The sequence below is a fragment of the Anabrus simplex genome, chromosome 4 (genome assembly GCF_040414725.1).
Source record: "Anabrus simplex isolate iqAnaSimp1 chromosome 4, ASM4041472v1, whole genome shotgun sequence".
Lineage (NCBI taxonomy): Eukaryota > Metazoa > Arthropoda > Insecta > Orthoptera > Tettigoniidae > Anabrus > Anabrus simplex.
In genome coordinates this window covers 104,812,781-104,833,400 of record NC_090268.1, presented here as the reverse complement: position 1 = coordinate 104,833,400, position 20,620 = coordinate 104,812,781, and the positions used below count along the sequence as shown (strand labels likewise).

The 20,620-nt window shown below is 38.2% G+C and overlaps 1 protein-coding gene across 2 annotated transcripts in view; it reads right to left on the bottom strand.

Moving 5' to 3' along the window:
- Positions 1-20,620, bottom strand: part of LOC136871664 (CREB-regulated transcription coactivator 1) — a 473,088-nt gene that overhangs the window by 185,421 nt on the left and 267,047 nt on the right. For both annotated transcript variants that reach the window (XM_067145158.2, XM_067145157.2), the window contains one exon: positions 4,042-4,239. In XM_067145158.2, the coding sequence (XP_067001259.2) occupies positions 4,042-4,239 (198 nt within the window). The remainder of the gene's footprint in view (positions 1-4,041; positions 4,240-20,620) is intronic.

Below are 20,620 nucleotides of genomic sequence, written 5' to 3'. Positions count from 1 at the left end.
TTCGGGTTCAGGAAAGGAAGGTCCACCTTGCATGCCGTAAGGAATTTATTAAACGACATAGAGGAAAGGAATATTTCATAAAGTATTCGTAGACTTCACAAAAGCTTTCGTCTTATTGATCAGATCAGAGCTTGTTCAGAAACTAGAACATATGCTAACGGAGGACCACGGATACACAAGGGTAATAAGGAACATTTTGGCCTACAATAAAGTGGAAGTATATGACGGAATATCGACCTCAAAAGAAATAATCCAGACAAATGGAGTTCTGCAAGGGGACCCACTGAGTCCCATCCTGTTTAATGTCACGACAGCAGACATCTAGAGGAAACAACTTCAGTTTCTCTCTATGTTTATGCAGACATGGTCCTGGGTTCCCCAAACCGGCAAGAGCTACAGAAAGTCCTAAATAACCTTCACAATTGGGCAGTTGATAATAATCTCAACATAAACCAGAGAAAGACAGTGTACATGGCTTTCCAAAAAGGGGGAAAACTAGCAGTGGAAAACAAAATGACTCTCGGCGAAGAAGAACTCACGTCGGTCAATACCTACAAATACCTCGGCGTCACCCTGCAAACAACGTGCCACTCTTTCAGACACCACATAAAGGAACAAACAACAGCTGACATCAGAAGAATATACGATCTGAAGAACATAACCAAACTCTCACTACGAACATCAATGACACTCTTCCACGCCAAAATAACTCCCACTATCTCATACAGCCTAGAGATAACATGGGAAAGGCTAACCACAACAGACCTCACCACGATAGAAAAAGTGAAAGCACGATTCCTTAAGAGAGCACTGGGCGTGGCAAGATCGTCACCATCCAGACTAATCTATGAATTAGCAAGGAAACCTTTCTATATAGAAGACCTCCGATTCAAACTACACCTGCCATCTACCCTGCAAATGGAGAAGGTACTTGAGCAGAAGCATCTGAAACAACAGGACATACCACTGGATTTTTACGCAACGGAAGCAATGACCGATAGACAATGGACACAGGAAAATCAGGAACTAAGAAACGTAATCACTCGACTCGCCGTACACGGCTTCCATCACAAAATTTGCAAAAAACATAAAATATCGTGAACCGAACAAAGAATGTATATGTTCTCTGTGCAAGAATCCATGCGACAAATATCACATAACACTGTGTAGTAAAAGGGAAAAGAGCACAGTTGACTATAGCAAAGACTAAACCACCTCGAGCATCTGTGAATCGCAGTATATAGTGTGACAATATTTCATGCTTATTTTGTAACCTTGAAACCTATTGTTGTATCCCATTATATGGCCATCTGGCTGCAATAAATTTTTATTAATTCTTATTATGAAGCAGCTGAACCCAGTTGACAAGGTATTCTGGTATGCCATGCTCTCTCAGTGCTAGCCATATGAGGTCATGCGGTACGCGATCAAAGCCTTCTCAAAGTCCAGGAAAGCTATATGGATCAACTTGTTCTTTTCAAGATGCATTTGAACGAAGAGCCATGCAGCATGGATTGCATTGGTTGTGCCACAATTCTTCAAAAATCCAGCTTGGTTTCTAGAAATCTCAATGATCTCACATATCCTTTTATCAAGGACCCATTCGAATACCTTCACTGCACGACGCAAAAGTTGGATCAGCCGGTAATCAGCAGATTCAGCTGGGCTCCCCTTCTTTTTGAAGATGGGTGCCAATCGCTTGGTGTTCGACCCTCTTTAATGGTCTGCTTGAAGAGTCGTTTTAACCATTCTGCTGCGTCCCACTGTTGAGATTACCAGAGTTCTGCTGGAAGATCGTCTGGGCCAGTAGCTTTCCCCGGCTTCATTTCTTCTAAAGCAGCCTTGACCTCTTTGATATCAATGCCTCTGACAGGTCCTTCCACAGCAGCAGTGACTGGGATTGGTGGATGGGGAAATTCCTTGGTTGTAGCTATGGCAGCGCTCTCTTACCTTCTTCCATTCAACCAATAAGTTTCCTGTTTCATCGTTGATGTCACAGAAGCGCTGGATGTCTTGTATTTTGCGATGCCTACAATTCCCACTCACCTGCGCGCGTGTCTAGTTTTGCATAAAGATTTGCAAAATGTGCTGTATATTGTTGTAGCTATGATCTTCTTTGCAACACTACGGGCTATCTTGCAGGCATTCCAACAAGACTGACTACATTTCTCACCTCATTACTCCAGAGCCATGTGTCTGTCAATTTTTTGCCGTTTTGTTGATCCAAGAACAGTACATGTGGTGTTATGATCAGCCTCCTTCAGTTTGATCCAACTCTCTTTGACTGTAGTAATCAGTGGTAATGTTATTAGTGTGACAACATTGGCCTCTTTTTCCTTGAAGCACCACCATTTGATTCTCGCTGGTTCTGTATGAAAGGCGTGTTCAGGATTTGGCAATTTGATGCGCAACTTGCAGATGATTGGGTCAATGTTGTGCTGCGAGTTTCATATGGTACAACTTTTGTATCTAAGATGTCTTTAAGGTCTCAATACCTGACAAGGATGTAATCGAACTGTGATGGCCTTGTGCCACGGTTATATGTACTTAAATGTGAATCACACTTTTTGAACCAGGTGTTCGTGATGACCACGTGATTGACTTCTGCATGATCGAGGATTCCTTGGCCATCATCATTCTTTTTCCCGAAACCATATCCACCATGGGCTGCATGATCTTCCTTTCTGTGACCAACATGTCCGTTTAGATCACCGGCAATAATGAGGTAGTCTTCTCGGGATACTGCAGCCATCTTCTCTTCGCGCATCTCCCAGCAGGCATCCTTTGTTGTTCCAGGCAAACATGTCTGTGAGGTGAATGCACTGAAAAAATGTACTTTTCTTCCATCTGTGATGTAGATAATCTTCATCAGACGTTATCATAGCTCAAAATGAAAGAAAACATGTTTTTGTGTTAATATAATTATTATGAAATTGAATTCATAATTTGCATTCATACAATTCTGTTTTCCATTTTCAAACATAGATGCTCTCCTGTAAAATCAAGTTTTTGTTACATACAAGGTCTCCATTCCTAAGCAACGACATATAAACTAGATGCTGTGTGGTACTTTCATATGAATAATTTTGAACTTCCCTGACCTCGAAGAGGTGGGTTCCTCCTTAGTCAAATGTTGCATGAAGTTTTAGGTATTGTATTTAAATTACGGTGTGGTGCTCTTCAACAAAAATCTATGAATTTTGCATTTGTAATAATCAACCTTGTATCTGGACAAGAAACATTTCCTGAAATGATTGACAGACGGAAGATACTTCTACCGAGTGTGTTGGCTATGCAGTTTGGGGCACACAGCTATGAGCTGCATTAGGGAGGCAGTGGGTTCAAACCACACTGTCAACAGTCCTGAAGATGGTTTTTCATTTTTCTCCATTTTCACACCTTTCATTAATGCCATGATTGCTTATTTCTCAATCCTAGTCCTGTCCTATACCATCATCACTGTAAGACCTGCCTGTCTGTCTGTCCTTGTCTGTGTTGGTGTGATGTAAAACATACAGTTATAATATCTGACTTTCACATATTTCTTAGAACATCCATTTTATTGGTTGATTTATAGGCAACTATTACAATGGGTCTTAATTAGTGCAAATCTACGGAAAATATTGCTAAATTGAGGACTTTTAGATTTATAAGAACATTTAATTCCCCTTAAGCCTATAATTTCACATCTTCTAGAGATATTAATGCAGCTGTTCATACAGTGAAAAGAAAACAGATGAGTACTGAAATCATTGCCATTACAAGCACCAGCAGGCTGTAGGGTCACCGAAAGTGTACAGAAACATGGTCTTTTCTTATTTTAATAGAGAACAAAAAATCCTCCTTAGAATGCCTAATTTCATTTCCAGTATCTTACATTTTTTAAATCTTATGGTTTTTGCTTCTTTTTTGCAATGAACCATTATTCTTTAAATTGATTGTTAAGCCTACATTAAAACAAGCTTCAAATTCATGCTTCCACATAAATGAACACTAACAGAGAGAGAAGTGATAAAATAAACTACTGATCACATTACTTACAGAGGGGATGCTTTGGGACGTGGATATTAATGTCGGACTACACTGAGACTGTTGCGATTGTTGACTTTGTTGCTGCTGTTGATGTGATTGCTGCTGTTGATGTGACTGCTGCTGTGACTGTTGCTTCTGTTCTTGATAAACATACTGATTCTGTTGAAATGTGTCAAGTTGTACATTGCCACTATCCACCGTCACACCCTACAACAAAACAGCACTATTTTTAAATATATTTCCTTAGATAATTAACAAATTATTCAGCGATTTCACATTTTACAGGGAAGTGAAATACAGTACAGTCCTGTTAATCTGAACTAATTGGGACCGGGGCCTGTTTGGATAGATAAATTTATGGATTATTAGAATATTCTTCCCAATTTAAGCATTGCATCACAACTGCAAAGAATGGTGTGTACTAACCAAACAGGCATAACGGATCCTGGAAAGAGAAATCACTAGTGACTGATAGCGTTATCGTATTTTCGGGTAAAAATTCCACCTTTACAATACACTTGCTTTTCAAAAATCCAATATACTTGCTTTTATTCTTTTCAGAATAACATTATTTTAGTAAAATGGAATATGTTTCACCCCACTAGGACATCTTCAGCCATAATCGTAAGACAAAATATACAAAATATAAAACAAGGATACATTAAAATTCACACATTAAAAAGCTTTTGGTAGTTCTTGAAATGTTCTGTCAAATGCTGTTTAGAAACATAACCATTGTCAATTGTTGTTGAGAATGTACAGAACTGATGTAGTATATTTGTAAAGGTGGAATTTTTATCTGATAATACCATAACGTTGTTAAGGTGACAATACGGGCTTAAATATGAAATTTATCTCTTGTGATAGTGACTGATATTTGTGGAGGGTTGCATTTTATTAATTTCTAAGTAAACACACACTCTGAAACCCGATGAACTTAGTTACATTATTTCACTTCGGTTTTACGAAAATACTATCACAATACAGAGAGAAGTATTATTTTATATTAATTTCATACATAAATAATAAATGTACAAATAATTTTCATGCAGAAATGCATTTTTCATTTCAGTACAACTTCAGTACCGTACTTTAAACATTTTAGTTCGGATTGGCAGCTCTCGACTGTACATGTTAAATTTAAGCTCTGCCAGACTATTAATGTCGTCGTCATCATCATAAAACGATCAGGCCCAGCAAACCGTGGGCAGCTACAAGTTCTCTCCTCCACTGTGTCTTATCCCTTGCTCACTACTACCAGTTGTTCCCATTGCCAATCAGAATGAGGTCTTCCTTCAGCTGTGCCTTGGTCTGCCCAATGGTCTCTTCCTGCATGGGAGAAAATCGAGCAGTTTTACAGTTTCTATGTGTCCCCTTTCATGTGACACGCCCCGCCCACACGAGACATTTACTATTCTCGCGGCTTATAATATACATATTTTTACACATTTCATCATCACCACCACCACCACCATTATCAAAACTGTCATATCGGCCACTCCTCCATTGTCGTATTCTGTATTGCTCTGAAGATCTTTTGCAAAACATTCTTTCTTTTAAAATATGAGACTATTATTAACAGCTGCCATTACATCCGTGTCTCATTTACATGTTGAGGGCATCAGCATGGAACCACTGAGATTAATTACACAACTAATTTGATCTGAAGATAATTATAAGGGGCAAGTGTACATATGCATCCACAAAATCATCTTTGTCTGCTCTTTTAACTATTAAACTGATATCTGGTTATTACATCAGACAGGACAAGTAACAGGCATTGTATGGTACAATTTAATTTTAGCTCGTTTACCATTTCGTTATAGCAACAACAACAACAACAACAAAGGCTGGGTGGAATGTTATAAAACCTAAGGGCAAGGCCCTATTGGTAATCTGTCTTAAAGCAAATGGGTGTTGAGAGGGAATACAAAAGGAAAACACAAAAAATCGCAAATATCTCCCTTAATAATAGTCTACTGAGAAGGGGAAGGAGAAGATGGGGTCAGCAGGCATGCTTTCCCATCGTTCCCTCTTCCTGTCCAAGTCATTCTGATCACCAAATTTATCATGTACAGTCACAATCAGGTGAACGAGGTGGTTAATGTTTTTATTTTTGTATTGCAGACTGTTATTGCTTACTGAACTGAACTGGAGTGTTCCCTGAATCGTGACCTTAAACCAATATATTGTGCCACGATCCGTTAGCGGTCTGGAACATAAATTAATTCAGGGCAAAGCATTACCATGTCATGGCCAGGACTTGCGTTGACTGCGTCATGAGCTCTACACAAGGGAGCTGACCTGTTATGACGCACCAGTCACTGTACAGCGCGTTATAGCCTGGAAACGACTAAACATATTTTACTATTTTTTGATCCAGATAAGATATTGAATAATGAAATGTGTCATATTGTAGCCAATTATTTGAAGGCCAACATATTCAAATTTCAAATAAATCGGCCTAGGGATTTGCAAGTAATTCAACCTTAAAGGAAATCAATTCTGCCACAATGAAGTTGAGTCAGACGTGGCAGAATCGTATAAAAGAACAAGGGTTTGCGAAGTAAAGACAGTTCATAACTCGCAGCAGAAGGGAGAACATGCTGTTATACGTGAGTGTCTCCACTGAAGCTCGAACTTAGTCGTTGCAAGGAAGTTCGTAAGTGGGAACTCTACCGTAATTATAATAAACAGACTTATTTTAAAGTGTTACTTCTTGGACTTAGAAACTTTTCAACCATTCAGATACGAACTTAGTCTTCTCATAATTCTAAGAGTATTTTGAGGATCTGTGTCATTAACTTATATTGTGAAATAAAAATTTGAACTTCAACTCGATTGGAAGGGAATGGTCAGAGCTTGTACTCACATCAGAGTTAGTTTAACCTGGAACATTCGTGAAGCGTGTGCACAGTAACTCAATTTTCTAGTGAACTACATAAATATTCAGTCTATTAAAACAAATAACTCCATAAAAAGTGCTTGAAGATGCGTATTCAATGTAAAGTTTATTTAACTTTAAATACAATTAAAACACTCATCATGAGTGAATAAGACAGTGTCGCATTAGACGTTCCATAACATTCTAAGAATTGGAACGTATAAACATTCATGGTTTAGAACACTTTCCTATAGTGAATAAATCTTTTTCTTCATGTGTAATACCTGTAATTATGTTAGAACTGTGTTTTCCATATGAACAAAGATTCCAATTAAATGAGCTTTCGTAATTTTTCTGCCAGTATTAAGAACAGTGAACAAATGCACTTAACGGAATACCGTGCCCATTTTATGATATGCAAATACAAGTTATTCTAAATAGGACACTACTAAGCAATTCTAGTCAGTTGAATTTGGTGTTCGCTATACCACACGGTGACGCATGAAATCCTGATGAGTGCCTATTTTTTTTTAAATCATCATATCTACCTGCTGCTATCGAGTCAACATGGGACGTGTCTACGAGGGATACGGAATGTGCTTTCAACGTTGAAAGTGGAACGTGGTGCCATGGGGACAACTTCACAACAATCGGCTGCCTATGGTATCAACTTACTGTTCGCTGACCAGCATCTATCTACATTCCGGTCCTGAGTTCCAGTGAATACAGGTGATATGATGCACATTTAAAACCATTTTTCAGAACAAGTGCGTACGATTCCACCACCAGACTTTCTTTTAAGTGGAATGATAAAGTCAGTGATTATGTTGGCAGTTATACAGAGAGTTAATATAATGCTCATTGGAAATCAGATTGATTTTGCGTTATTTTCAAAGTGTTAAATTTCAATACTTAGAAAAACTGTAGGAAATAACTCTGATATTTTGAGTTTTCAATTTTAAACGAAAGACATTCGTTTCAATTGATTTATGATGAACTGTTTTCAAACATCGAGACAAAAGACCATCATCTCATGAAATATTTTGCTTTAATAATTTATCTACAATACAAATATTTCAAGCAGGAATAACGGGAAACATTGCACATCAATTCATAGTAATGAATGTATTGAATTTTAAGCACAACTATTATTTTTGATCTGCATATGCTTCTCTGCACCTGCTCCATAAGAACTGCCCACCCTTAAGTGTAGATTCTCATGCCCAGATCCCTGATCATTTCCCGGTATCATATGGATATCCCCAAGTCCCAATTTTGTGTCAAATATGCCCTAAATGGTTTATAGAAGTTATTTTCCTGTCAGTGGCAGGTACAACAGCTAGTAATGTATAAAACAACTCTGAAAAATAAGTCACAATTAAAAGAAAGTGAAGGGGAAATGTGCATATTAATATACAAAATCTTAATTTCAGAATGTGGAATTACTTCAACATTCAGCACAAGTCGAATGTTACATATTAAGAGAAATATAATGTCATTTAATTTAAAAACAAATTAAAACCTTCCTTAGATTTTCAAACATGCTATGCTTTCAAGAAGATAACTTGCAGCAAAGAGAAGATAGTATGAGAATAATGAGTCTAATTTCAGTCATTTTTAGGTCACCAGCGACAATTAATTCATGACAATAGGATACAATTAATATACACTCATACACTAGTAATTACTGAGAATGACCAACAGTTTTAGATACCCATATAATTTATCACTTGTAAAAATCATTATTTTATAACAGCATTGTGTTTCCACACGACATATTGTATCAACTACCGTACATATAGGTAAATTTATGGATTATTCTCCTACATACAACTGTGCACTAGTTCACTTTAGAGTTTAATATCTCCAGCTTTACATAATATTATTCTAAGCTACAATGACTGAGCAAATGCCATGGGATACCGGAGCACTGATGCGCAGGTGTGTTGTATGCGCACCACACACCCACTGTGCCAGCGGCAGTTGTATAGGAGACCTTGTGAGCAGTGGCTGTGCATGTGACAGGTGTAACATGAAACATCGTCATGAGCTGACACCGTTCGAACGGGGTATGGTGGTAGGTGCTCGACGGATGGGAAGTGCGATTTCGGAAGTGGTGCGGAAATTCGGCTTCACACAATCAACCGTGTCCAGGGTGTATCGTGAATGGTTGAATGTGGGTGTCACCATCCACAGATGAACGACCAGCCGTCCAGCCATCCTCGATGACCGTGACCGGCGACAGCTGAGACGGATTGTCAATAGTGACAGACGGGCAACCGTGCAACAAATCACGGCTCAATTCAACACAGGCCGTGCTAGACACATCTCCCAGTGGACAATCCATAGGAACATGGGTTCTATGGGGTATGGGAGCCGGCGCCGCACACTGGTGCCACTGTTAACCCAACGTCATCAGGCACAACAATGCACATTTGTCGCCAGTCACCAGGGATGGACAATGGAACAATGGCGTAACGTGATATGGTCGGACGAATCACGATTTCAACTGCACCATGCCGATGGGAGGCACTGTGTATGGCGGAGACCACATGAAGCGATGGATCCCGCCTGCCTCGAAGTGTGGTCCAGGGTGCTGGTGTCTCTATTATGGTCTGGGGTGCATTTTCCTGGTATGGAATGGGCCCCCTAATTGTTCTGGAAGAGACTTTGAATGGTACGCGGTATGTTGAGCTGCTCGGAGACCATCTCCACCCATTTTTGGCCTTCCAGCGCCAAGACGGTTCTGCGGTGTTTCAAGATGATAACGCGCCGCTACATCGCTTCCACGTCGCCCGGGAATGGTTCCAGGAACATGCAGCGGAGGTCCAACGACTGCCATGGCCACCCAGGAGCCCCGATATGAACCCTATCGAGCATATCTGGGACGTCCTGAAACACAGGCTCCGTGCCATGGATCCTGCACCCACGAACAGACCAGCATTGGCGGCCGCTCTGCCAACGATTTGGTGTCAGCTGCGTCCAGAGGACTACCAGGGACTTGTCGACTCACTTCCACGGCGTCTCACTGCAGTTCGCAGGGCCAGAGGAGGCCCCACACGCTATTAGGTGACTATCCCATGGCATTTGCTAAGTCAGTGTACTACTTCTGATTAGAATATTACACACACTTTCTCACTAACTTTGCTATATGTTCATATTCAGAGGTTTATTTTTTGCTACTTATTTATCTTATGTCGCACCAGCACATACAGGATTTATGGCAGCAGTGGGACAGGAAATGTTAGGACTGAGAAGGAAGTGACCATGGCCTTAATCAAGGTACAGCCCCGGCATTTACCTGGTGTGAAAATGGGAAACCACAGAAAACCACCTTAAGAGCTGGCGACAGCGGGGTTCGAACCCACAGTCTCCTCAATGCAAGTTCAGTGTTCAAATTTAAGAAAGAAACTTCAAATGCACTATTACTAACTACTCCTCCTACTTCTCATAGCATTAAGAGAGAAAAGAAATGGGACTTGGAATAGTACATCTCATCCTCATCACCTGTTACAGATTTGAATGAAATGCTTACATTCTCCTAGGACTTATATATATAATTTATTGTAGTATTAGTATTGGAAAGGAACACACAAATGACAAATTATGTCATACGATGTCGAAAGATAGGAACATAATAGGATAAATACAATGACAGATCAGCATCAGAAGATTTTTTTTTTTTTTTTTCTTCTATTTGTTTAACGTTGCACTAACACACTGAAGGTTTTCGGCGACGGAAGGGTGGATGATTAAGAAGGTAGCGGCCATAGCCTTCATTAAGGTATAGCCCCAGCATTTGCCTGGTGTGAAAATGGGAAACCACGGAAAACCATCTTCAGGGCTGCTGACAGTGGGTTCAAACCCACTATCTCCCTAATGCAAGCTCACAGCTGTGCGACCCTAACCGCACGGCCACTTGCTTGGTAGCATCAGAAGAAATAGCAATCGAAAAGGAGATGAGAACAAATGTGAAAATAAAAAAAAAAAACAATTTCCACATCTTCATATTCTGCCAACTTCAAATTGATATGACTTCTCATCAAACCCAATTCTTCTAGGTCCTGGCGAGCTCGTTTCCATTTCCTAGCTCCATCAGGAGAGATGGGATCCCACAATCACTGAGGGGCCATCTTAACAGATCTTCAGTGTTGACGTGAGAAGTGCACGATAAGCAGAAAGTTAGATAAACACAACACAAACTTGTTGGGTCCACAAAGAAATAAGCGTACAAGGAGGAGGATTGATGAGGAGAGAGCCTGTCTAATTGAAGACAGCAGAGTATGAAGTACAGACTGTCCCTGTTCTTTTTCACATATTCAAGTTTGTCCTTGCTCTCTTTCTATTGCTCCCTCTTCCAATGTTGACCTATCATTGTGTTTATTGTAGCATAAATTCCCTGACAGACCAATTAATGCCATCTGGCCAAAATCATGGAATAAAGTTGATACAATGAATACCGTGTAATAAAATAGGATATATAAATGAAAAATAAAATAAATGAAATAAAAAAAATACAACACTCTGAATAAGTGTTTCAACTGACTAAAAACAATATCTGCAGGTAATTCAGCTGGACTGATGGTGATAGGGATGACTGTTGCTTTAAGGGGATAAGCAATGAATTACCAGCCCCATAAAACAATTGAAAGGCAGAAGATTTGTGTGTAATTTTCTTTCCTAAAGCATAACAACTTGGATTTGAGTCCATTGGCCATGATCAGGAGCGGCTTACGATCTTCCTTTATTTGTGTGCACTATCTTTTATAAAGGAGTTAGTTACTCCTTGTATCAGGGTGAAGGTCATTACTAAGTGTATGTGCTTGTGTTTTCTGTGTGATGACTTCATGTTGTGTGTTGTGTAATATGTGGTGGTGGTGATAATGATGATGATTATTATTTGAGTGAAACCTGGTGTCACCACATAGCCTACTCCTGTCAAATAATGCCAAGGAGTCTGCTCATGGCTTACGTCCAAAGACATTTAAAAAATCAGGAGAACTCTGGCGACATATTGCAATATATAACAACACATCACATCGTGCACTAAATCAATAAAATTCAACATATTTCACAACACACTTGCATATTTCTTTATTTACATGTGAATGTTAAATACTGCACATACCTGAGCTTTAAGCATCTATGACTTTTCATCCTTCAAAATGCTGAACACCATATGACTAACGTTTATTGTTGTTCAACACAATGTAGCTGACTTAGAATCCTTCAAAAACTCTGAACTAAATTTTTGATCAAAGCACTTGCCTCGCTGAACAGATTTTAAGGTTAAATATTTCTTCAAAATTCTTTTGAAAAAGCATCGATATGAACTGTTATTGCCTTTGTGACTGTGCTGAAAATCCCCTTACACTCTACATTGCTACATGAAATTGATAAAATAGCAAGCGTCATCTTAGAGAGTATGTCATTAATTCCTCATTGGTTGCATTCAAGTTTGTCACGTGGTTGGTTGCGGAAGAGCGCAATGTTCACCACTGGAATTATTGCAGTTATTATTATTATTATTATTATTATTATTATTATTATTATTATTATTATTATTATTATTTCTCTTGTTTTGTTATATTTGATCCATGATTTTGTTTTTTCATACTATGGGGTATGCTTTAGGGTTATATAACAGGACAGCAAGGAAGCACTGAAGTAGCAAACTTATAGATTACATGCAAAAAACGTCAATAATAACTTTTGTTGAATATACTCAACTAATTACCATATATAAAAATGATGATATTTGAGTATTCATTATTACCAGTCATACAACAATAAACGTTCATCAATAATATGTTCTTGGTACAAAAAAGTTTCTCTGAGTACTTACAGCAAAAGACAGGAAAAATAGTGTCATGAAAATGCCAAATAAAAGTATTTACAGCAAAAGAAAGCAAAATGAATGCCATGAAACTCCCAAATCGAAGTATTTGCAACAAAAGAAAACAAGACTAGTGTCATCAAACTATCAAAGGACAAAGGGGCAAAAGAACTTTGTAGGTCAAAGACCGAATAATAGCATTTTTTTTTTAAAGGACAAAATGTCTGAGTGAAATGAAGGTGCTTCCACTCCTAACCATTCTTGTTATTATCATTATGTCCAATATTCCCATGGACAGTGTGCATATAGGTTTCAGACAGTTTCCACACCTTGATGTTGTCTTTCTGTTCTTCTTAGGACAGAAACAGCACTTGACTCTTGCCTTCATAGTACTTTCCTAAGTAACTGCTTCAGCACTGAGATCTTTCTTTTCATGTTCAGGTTTACCCAGTAGTCCAAATTGCAGTTTTCTGTGTATTCCTGTTCCCCCTGATACGATGTGGGGCCTGGTGAGTTCCAGAGCTAAAGTCTTCAGGTTTCGTCTGTCTGTAATTGGTTAACAATCTTGGAGTTGACTGGTGCCAGCAATATCCATCATCATGAAGAACACTGTCAGTGGCCACCTGAAACTTTTTCTTGCAACAGTGTACTTTGATGTTATCTCATCTACCACATCCACTCCACCCTCTGTCAGTTTGTAAAATGTCATTAGTTCTGGCTTCTCTTTCTCACCCGTGCTGTCATCTTTGTCGTGCATAGATGATGATATCAAAAGATTTCTGTACCCCTTTGAAACATATGATAGGAGCATAGCATTTCTCCCAAAGTAAACTAACTGCTGTAAACTTCCCTTTTCTTTCTATTTACCATCACTGCTGGAATTTCGTGTTTATTCTTCCAAATAATGCCGACAACCATGATATTCTTCTTACTTACCAGTTCATTCACAAAGTCGACAGGGTAAACCAGCTGTCATTGGTTATATTTCTCTTGCTTCACACGACTCGCTCTGCTAGCCTTTTGACAATACTACTACTCTGTACAAATTAGACCTTCGGGCTGTAAGCCTGCAGAGAGTCCATACTGACAGTGTAATACATACATGTATCAGCCAATAACATTACTTTTAGGCCATATTTTGCTAGCTTTTATCATGAACAGCCTGAAACTTAAGTGCCCATGGATGCTCATAATTCCATCCAAGTTACATGTTCTGAAATGCTGAAGATGTTCTGGAAATGCTTTATGAACTCCTAAAAAAATTCCCTGACAGCCGCAAGCTTATCTATTCCTTTCTTCTTGGCCTTAGTTGCTTTGTAATCAAACCGAAGTACAAGCAAAAACAAATAAAAATGGATGTACCACATCACAAGGTGAAAATGTTCAGAAGCTGTCCCATCTCTGGCTTAGATTTTGAGATTTTGATGAGAAGATTTCATAACCTCCGCTAGTTACAATAGTCCAAGAAGAGCTTTCAATTCCTACATTATCTAACAAGTCTTTTGAGCGACTACAAGTCATCCTTATTTTCTGTGGCTGCACAGGAAATAACTTCCAACAGTCCATAATGGTATTGGCACCATTTCCTGCACTTTTTACCCCTGGTGGATGAAGAACAATGTTCCATTTTATCTACTGCCCGTTTGTTGGGTGAGCATGAATTTTCCGAGTAGTCTTGTTTTATGTCCTATATACTGTGGCACAGGATTTAAATTAAAAATCAAAGTCATCTTCATCTGCTGAAACTTCGCTCGCACTATCAAGCATGCTTTCTTGAGGAGCTTCATTATCTGAGTAAAGCATCTCATGACTCATATTTACATGAGATTATTATCAGTATCTAGCAAGGTGACAACATTATCTGATGAATCCTGAAGCAACTATAATAAAACATATAATAATAGACCACATATAGTACAATATACTGAAAATTACACTATAATGCTAGAAAGGTCATTACAAACAAAGGATATAGTATAGTGTGATTCTACAAAAATGCCATACTAAAGGTTTCTTAAAATTATTGTTTATTTGTTTTGTTAAAATGTACAGCATGTTCCTTTATAATTTTAGTCACCTTATTTAGTAGGAAATTAGTAAGAAGTTTAGTAGGAATAGAGAGAAAAATTTGGGATGAAAGTAAGCACAAAGAAAGGTAAAGCAATAGGATAACAAGGGGAAGAAAGGAAGAAAGGAAGGAAGGAAGGAAGGAAGAAAGGAAGGAAGAAGGAAATGTAAAACTGAATAGTAAAATTCTGGCAGTGGTTAAAAGTTTCAAGTACTTGGGAAGTGCGATCACAGAAGATGGAAAGATAACCGAGGAAATTGGGAGAAGAATACAACAAGCAAACAGCTTCTACCAGAGTGTAAGGAGTATTTTGTGGAACCAAGATATCCCGAAGAAATGTAAGAAAGTATTATATTCAACCTATTATGAACCCATACTAACCTATGCAGCTGGATTGGGGACTACAACAAAACGAGAGGAGAGTAGAATACAGGCAGCAGAGATGAATTTCCTAAGAGGTAACGAGGACAAGACCAGAAAGGATAGAATTAGAAATTAAGAGATAAGGCAAAGGACAGGAATCTTGAAACTTCAAGACAGGATAGAAACAACAAAGCTAAAGTGGTATGAGCATATGATGAGAATGAGAGAGTGCCAAAAAAAGCTTTTTTCAGAGAAGTTAACAGGAAAGAGACCACGGGGAAGACCCCGAAAGAGGTGGAAGGATTCAGTGTGGGAGTGCATAGAGAAGAGAGGAGGAAAACCAGAAGATGTACTTAAAAAAGGAGAAGAGTGGTGGAGAGACAGGTAGCGATGGAGGTCCTTGATTCACAACCTGACCCAGGAAGCTGGAAATGGGAAATGAAGATTATGACGATTTAGTAGGAAATGCCACCAGACAAGGCTTACTTCAGATCTTGTTATACAGAGTGGCCCACAAGTCAGTTGGCACTAGCTGTCTGTAGAAGCTCAATTGACAAGCATAATGGTTACTTGACTACACTAGAGAATTAGTTCCCATAATTCAGTTGAGGTCTGAGGTTACGAGGTTATGCTGATGTTGATGTTGATGTGTATGCAGTTGTTAATGTTTGTTTGTCATCAATGTCCATGTACAGTGATGTTGAGTTGTTTGTGGAATGTTTTCCAAACATTGTATTTGTAAATTGAAGAGATTTGAACAGATTGGAACGGAATGGTAGCAGAGATTCCTTCATCAGGTAGGCCAAAAACAGAAGAGAATTCAAATATCATTGCACAATGCTTTGAGCAATCACCAAATAAATCAACAAGAAAAGCATCCAATGAGTATGGAATATCTCGAACAAGTAGAGAAATAATTGCCCAGTTGTACTTCCTCTTAAAACAATGATCACTACCATCATCACTCTTGAACAAGCCTGTAAAGGATGCAGAAAACGAAGTTGAGACAATTAAAGCTCACTTTACACCAAGGCCTACATGAAGATGATCCTGATAGGTGTACAGAATTGTGTGCAAGTTCCTGAATATTTCAGATATATTTTGTGCTTCAGTGCTTCGAATACGTCAAATCTGCGTAGAAAAGGATGGAGGCCACTTTGAGCATTTCTTGTCGGACATGAGAACTATGCTATAACTACAGTATCTGTACACATTATCTGCATCCTTGTGCACCTCTACAATAAATGTGCCATTTGCAATTTTTCCAACTGGCTTATGGGCCACCCTGTTTAAAATACTTTAGAAAACATAAAATAACATGGTTTTCATATCACAAATATTTTCTTCTGTATGCCACATTCTGAAGAATATTTTTAAAATTTTCTAGTTTATCTGCATTCTTTCATTATTTATGGTAAATTCTGGTCAGTTGATGGTATTAAAACAGTCGCATCGTGTGGTCTACTAAGATGCTTGGATGACCTTGGCAAAATTACAAGCTGTGCCAGTGAATCAATAATATGGGGAAATCGTCAGCAGAAAAGGAGATGTGAATTTGAACACCATCATGAGTAGTAAAGCAGGAAGGAAAGAATGACAAGAGTAGAAAGAGAAAAACGGACTGGAGTTCAGGGAGGAGAAAACCTTGCCGATATTGAGGCAGTGATTACAGAAAGGACAAACTAAGAAAAATATTATTTTACTCCACATTGACATTACTACATCTAAGAAAGCACATGAAATCAGCTAGTCAATACATTTTGTATGAATTAGTTAGCCCATAGCCCCTAAATGTATCACTCTCTTTTAGGACTTATTCAGAGAATTTGGATTCTTGTGATATAGTTTCAATATGCATTCTATTCTCAGTGAAGAACGTAGTAAAAACTTTAACTCCTCGACATATGTGATTATTTAAAAATATGTTCAACAAATTAATGTTTTAAAATGGGAAAATGTCAACCAATATTAAAGGTGGTACTACTGTAATTCAGTTTTTCCCCTTTCCTGATAAGTAAAACAGCGTTGAGCGACAGAATTATGGTAAGTACGTTTACGTTATAGGATTTATGAATAATTTTCAATTGAAAAGTAGTCCAGAAAAGCTGTAACTAAACTTGAATGATGGTAAAAGTTATTTCTGAAATTATAGTATGAATCAAAATTGAAATTGTGAAAAAATCTTACTTTCACATAGGACTAACAACCAAAAAGATACACAACACTGTCAGTCTTAGTGACTGCTTTGTTATCAAAGATGATAATAATAATAATAAATCAAGAAATAATGATGAATATACCATAACACAGAAAACATAATAGATACAATTCAGAAGATGCGATTGATATTTTTTGAACATTTATACATAATGGATAAAAACAGATTAGCCAAACAGATCTTCAGATATATTTGGAACACTAAGTCAACAACAACTTGAATTCATGAAGTCAAGGAAGACTTGGAAATAAACAACATAAAGGAAGAAGAAACAACAGAGAAAGACATTTTTAGAAAGAAAGTGTTACAAATGGAAGGATTCCAAGGTCAGGAGGGAAAGAAAACAGGCTCAAAATGGTCCAAGGAGAGGAAAAGGTGGCATAGTGTGCAGATGAAGGAATATTTTATTATTATTATTGATATATACAGTCGTATCAGCACACACGTTAACCGGTTTTCGGACACTAAGGTCCATCATCAGTGTTAATATTTAAATTTAATTTCACATAAGTGTGTCGTCAAAATGAGTTAAAAATGAGTTTAAATTTGTAGCCCTGTTGACATCAACTGTAAAATGAGAAAAAAGAAACCAAGTGTTAAAATTATGAAATCAATACATGTAAACTTACAATGTTGTTGTAAAAATTATGGACATACCATGTTAAGGCTGGCTTTCCTTCGTGCTCAGGCTGTTGGTCGAGTACTAACAAGCGTTCAGCTTTAACTACGGAACCGCACTGCAAGCACGACTGTATATATCAATAATAATAATAAAATAATTATATCAGCACTGTCAAAATGGCTTTGATATTTTATAATGATTATAATTTGAAGGAATATTGGAGGAAGAAGAAGGAACAACAAAGGATGAAGCATTGAAATTGTCATGTGGTCCCTAGAAGACCCTAACAGAGAAAGAAAGAAATAACAATAATAATACTAAAAAGGAATTGAAGAGGTAACCCCATTTATGTTAAGAAATAACATCCATGATAGAAAGAACAGATGAACAAAATCTGCACTTCAGACTCCCATTCACTGTACTGTTAAATTCAACTCGATCATTCCTGTGCAAAGAGCCCTGACCTTTTAATATACTCAATATTTTGCTCCTTTGCAAGAAAAGTGGCAACTCAAAATTTTTAGGACCACATTTAATTGGCACTAGTGGAAGGGAAGAATGTGGTCCGTCATCAGAAAAAAAATGACAACTCACAGATCGATGGTTTCCACTTGATAGCACTTGCGTTGTTTAACCGTTGTCTTGGCACGCCAACTATCACGTATAATGTCACTTCTCAGTAATGTATCTGCAGCTAGAGACACATTTTAAGTTGTGAGAGTTTATGTGATCAGGTCTTCCAAGACAGTTTATGTGTTAAGAATTCTCAAGATTCACTTTATATATTCTTAGGAACAATGGCAGAATTTAAGTTACATCATTATATTTGAGTTGTATATCCCTAGTCTCTTCTTATACACTGAAACACTTTCCAAGTTGTGATTAGATGAAAACTACTTCATAAAGACTAGCAGAAGTTTGTGGTTTGTGTTTATTACTTGGGACAATATTTCTACCAAAAGTGTTGTTTTTTTTTTTGTTTTTTTTTTTGCTAGGGGCTTTACGTCGCACCGACACAGATAGGTCTTATGGCGGCGATGGGATAGGAAAGGCCTAGGAGTTGGAAGGACTTAATTAAGGTACAGCCCCAGCATTTGCCTGGTGTGAAAATGGGAAACCACGGAAAACCATCTTCAGGGCTGCCGATAGTGGGATTCGAACTTACTATCTCCCGGATGCAAGCTCACAGCCGCGCGCCTCTACGTGCACGGCCAACTCGCCCGGTCTCTACCAAAAGTTCATGCATGGCTTGTGAAATTAGCCAAAAAAAGTGGGTGGAAAGATGATCGGAGGGACAGCTGGTGTCAGAAAATTATATGATTGCTCCTGTAAACAATAAATGTGAACGATGGACTGTTGTAAGATCCAACGGCACATGTTTTTGCTCTGCTACCTTCACAACAGCAGCATTAGGCTCAACATCAGAGGTATGCGACACATATTCATTACCACTTGAAAAATGTAGTGAAGCACCAGACACTCAAGCATAAGAAAGTGATTTATGCAGTAAAGTATCTGAAAAAGCAAATACTGTTGAGAATACAATTTGTGAATCAGAACCTATTAGCACAGAATTTGACCTCGAATTCATGCCAACCAATAATAAATACAAAAAAAAAAAAGATTCAAATGCAGATAGCTTTTCTAGAATGTCTGAGAGTACAAGTGGTGTTATAAAAGGCAAACTCAAAGATAACGAAGAAGAAATACAAGAACAAGGAGGTCCAAAAGAAAAACACAGGCATTCTAAAACTGATGCTGAAACACTAGTCCCAAGCAACTAGACATGATGACTTCCCTCAGCTGAAGGAAGAAAGCAGATTTGCTGGACTTGCTGAGAAGGAAACATATCCCAAAATGTTATTCTACATTTTATGAATCAATATAACTGTTTTGTACTGTTGTTTTTCCATTAAGTTACAACACATTTAATGTTTCTTTTTTTAAAACAGAATACATCAAATCTTTATTCTGCAGGTATCTTAAGTCAAAATGTTAGTCCAATGTGCTAGTTTCTTAATAAGGCAAAAGATGTGCTGTTTTTGTTCCTAATAATAATAATCATACCCGTGTGGGGATTTACCAGTTACCTCCATCGGGCGCATCCTACTGGAATTGGGGAAGCTTGTTGGCTCTGCTACCAGCTGAGTCAGAGGGTAGTAGGAAAATAAAATACTGCCGCGGAAAAAAAAAAACTGGTCCCTTGCCAGGGTTACGGCAAAGACTGGTAAAATGACCAGAAGCCACAAAACATCTTGACGCAACCTCTGGGGCTAACAACCCTGGTTGTAAAAGGATGGGTACCCATCCAAATCACAGTCAAGTCAAGAAGCACGATTGCACAACGTTTCAAGAAACATACCCCAGGGGGTAAGTCTTCGGATAAATCCCTCGTCATGAACGTCACGGCGCACAAGTCTCGTTTGGATTCTGGGGGAGACTTGACATCATGCAAGAGACGAGTCAGAGCATTTCCGTGTACCCCAAAGAGTCAAAAACTCCGGCCAAAATCCAAAAGCTTTCTAGCAACTTTCAACATAAATTCACTTACACAAACTGGCAAGCTGAATACCCTCACCAAAGCTCTTCACAAAAAT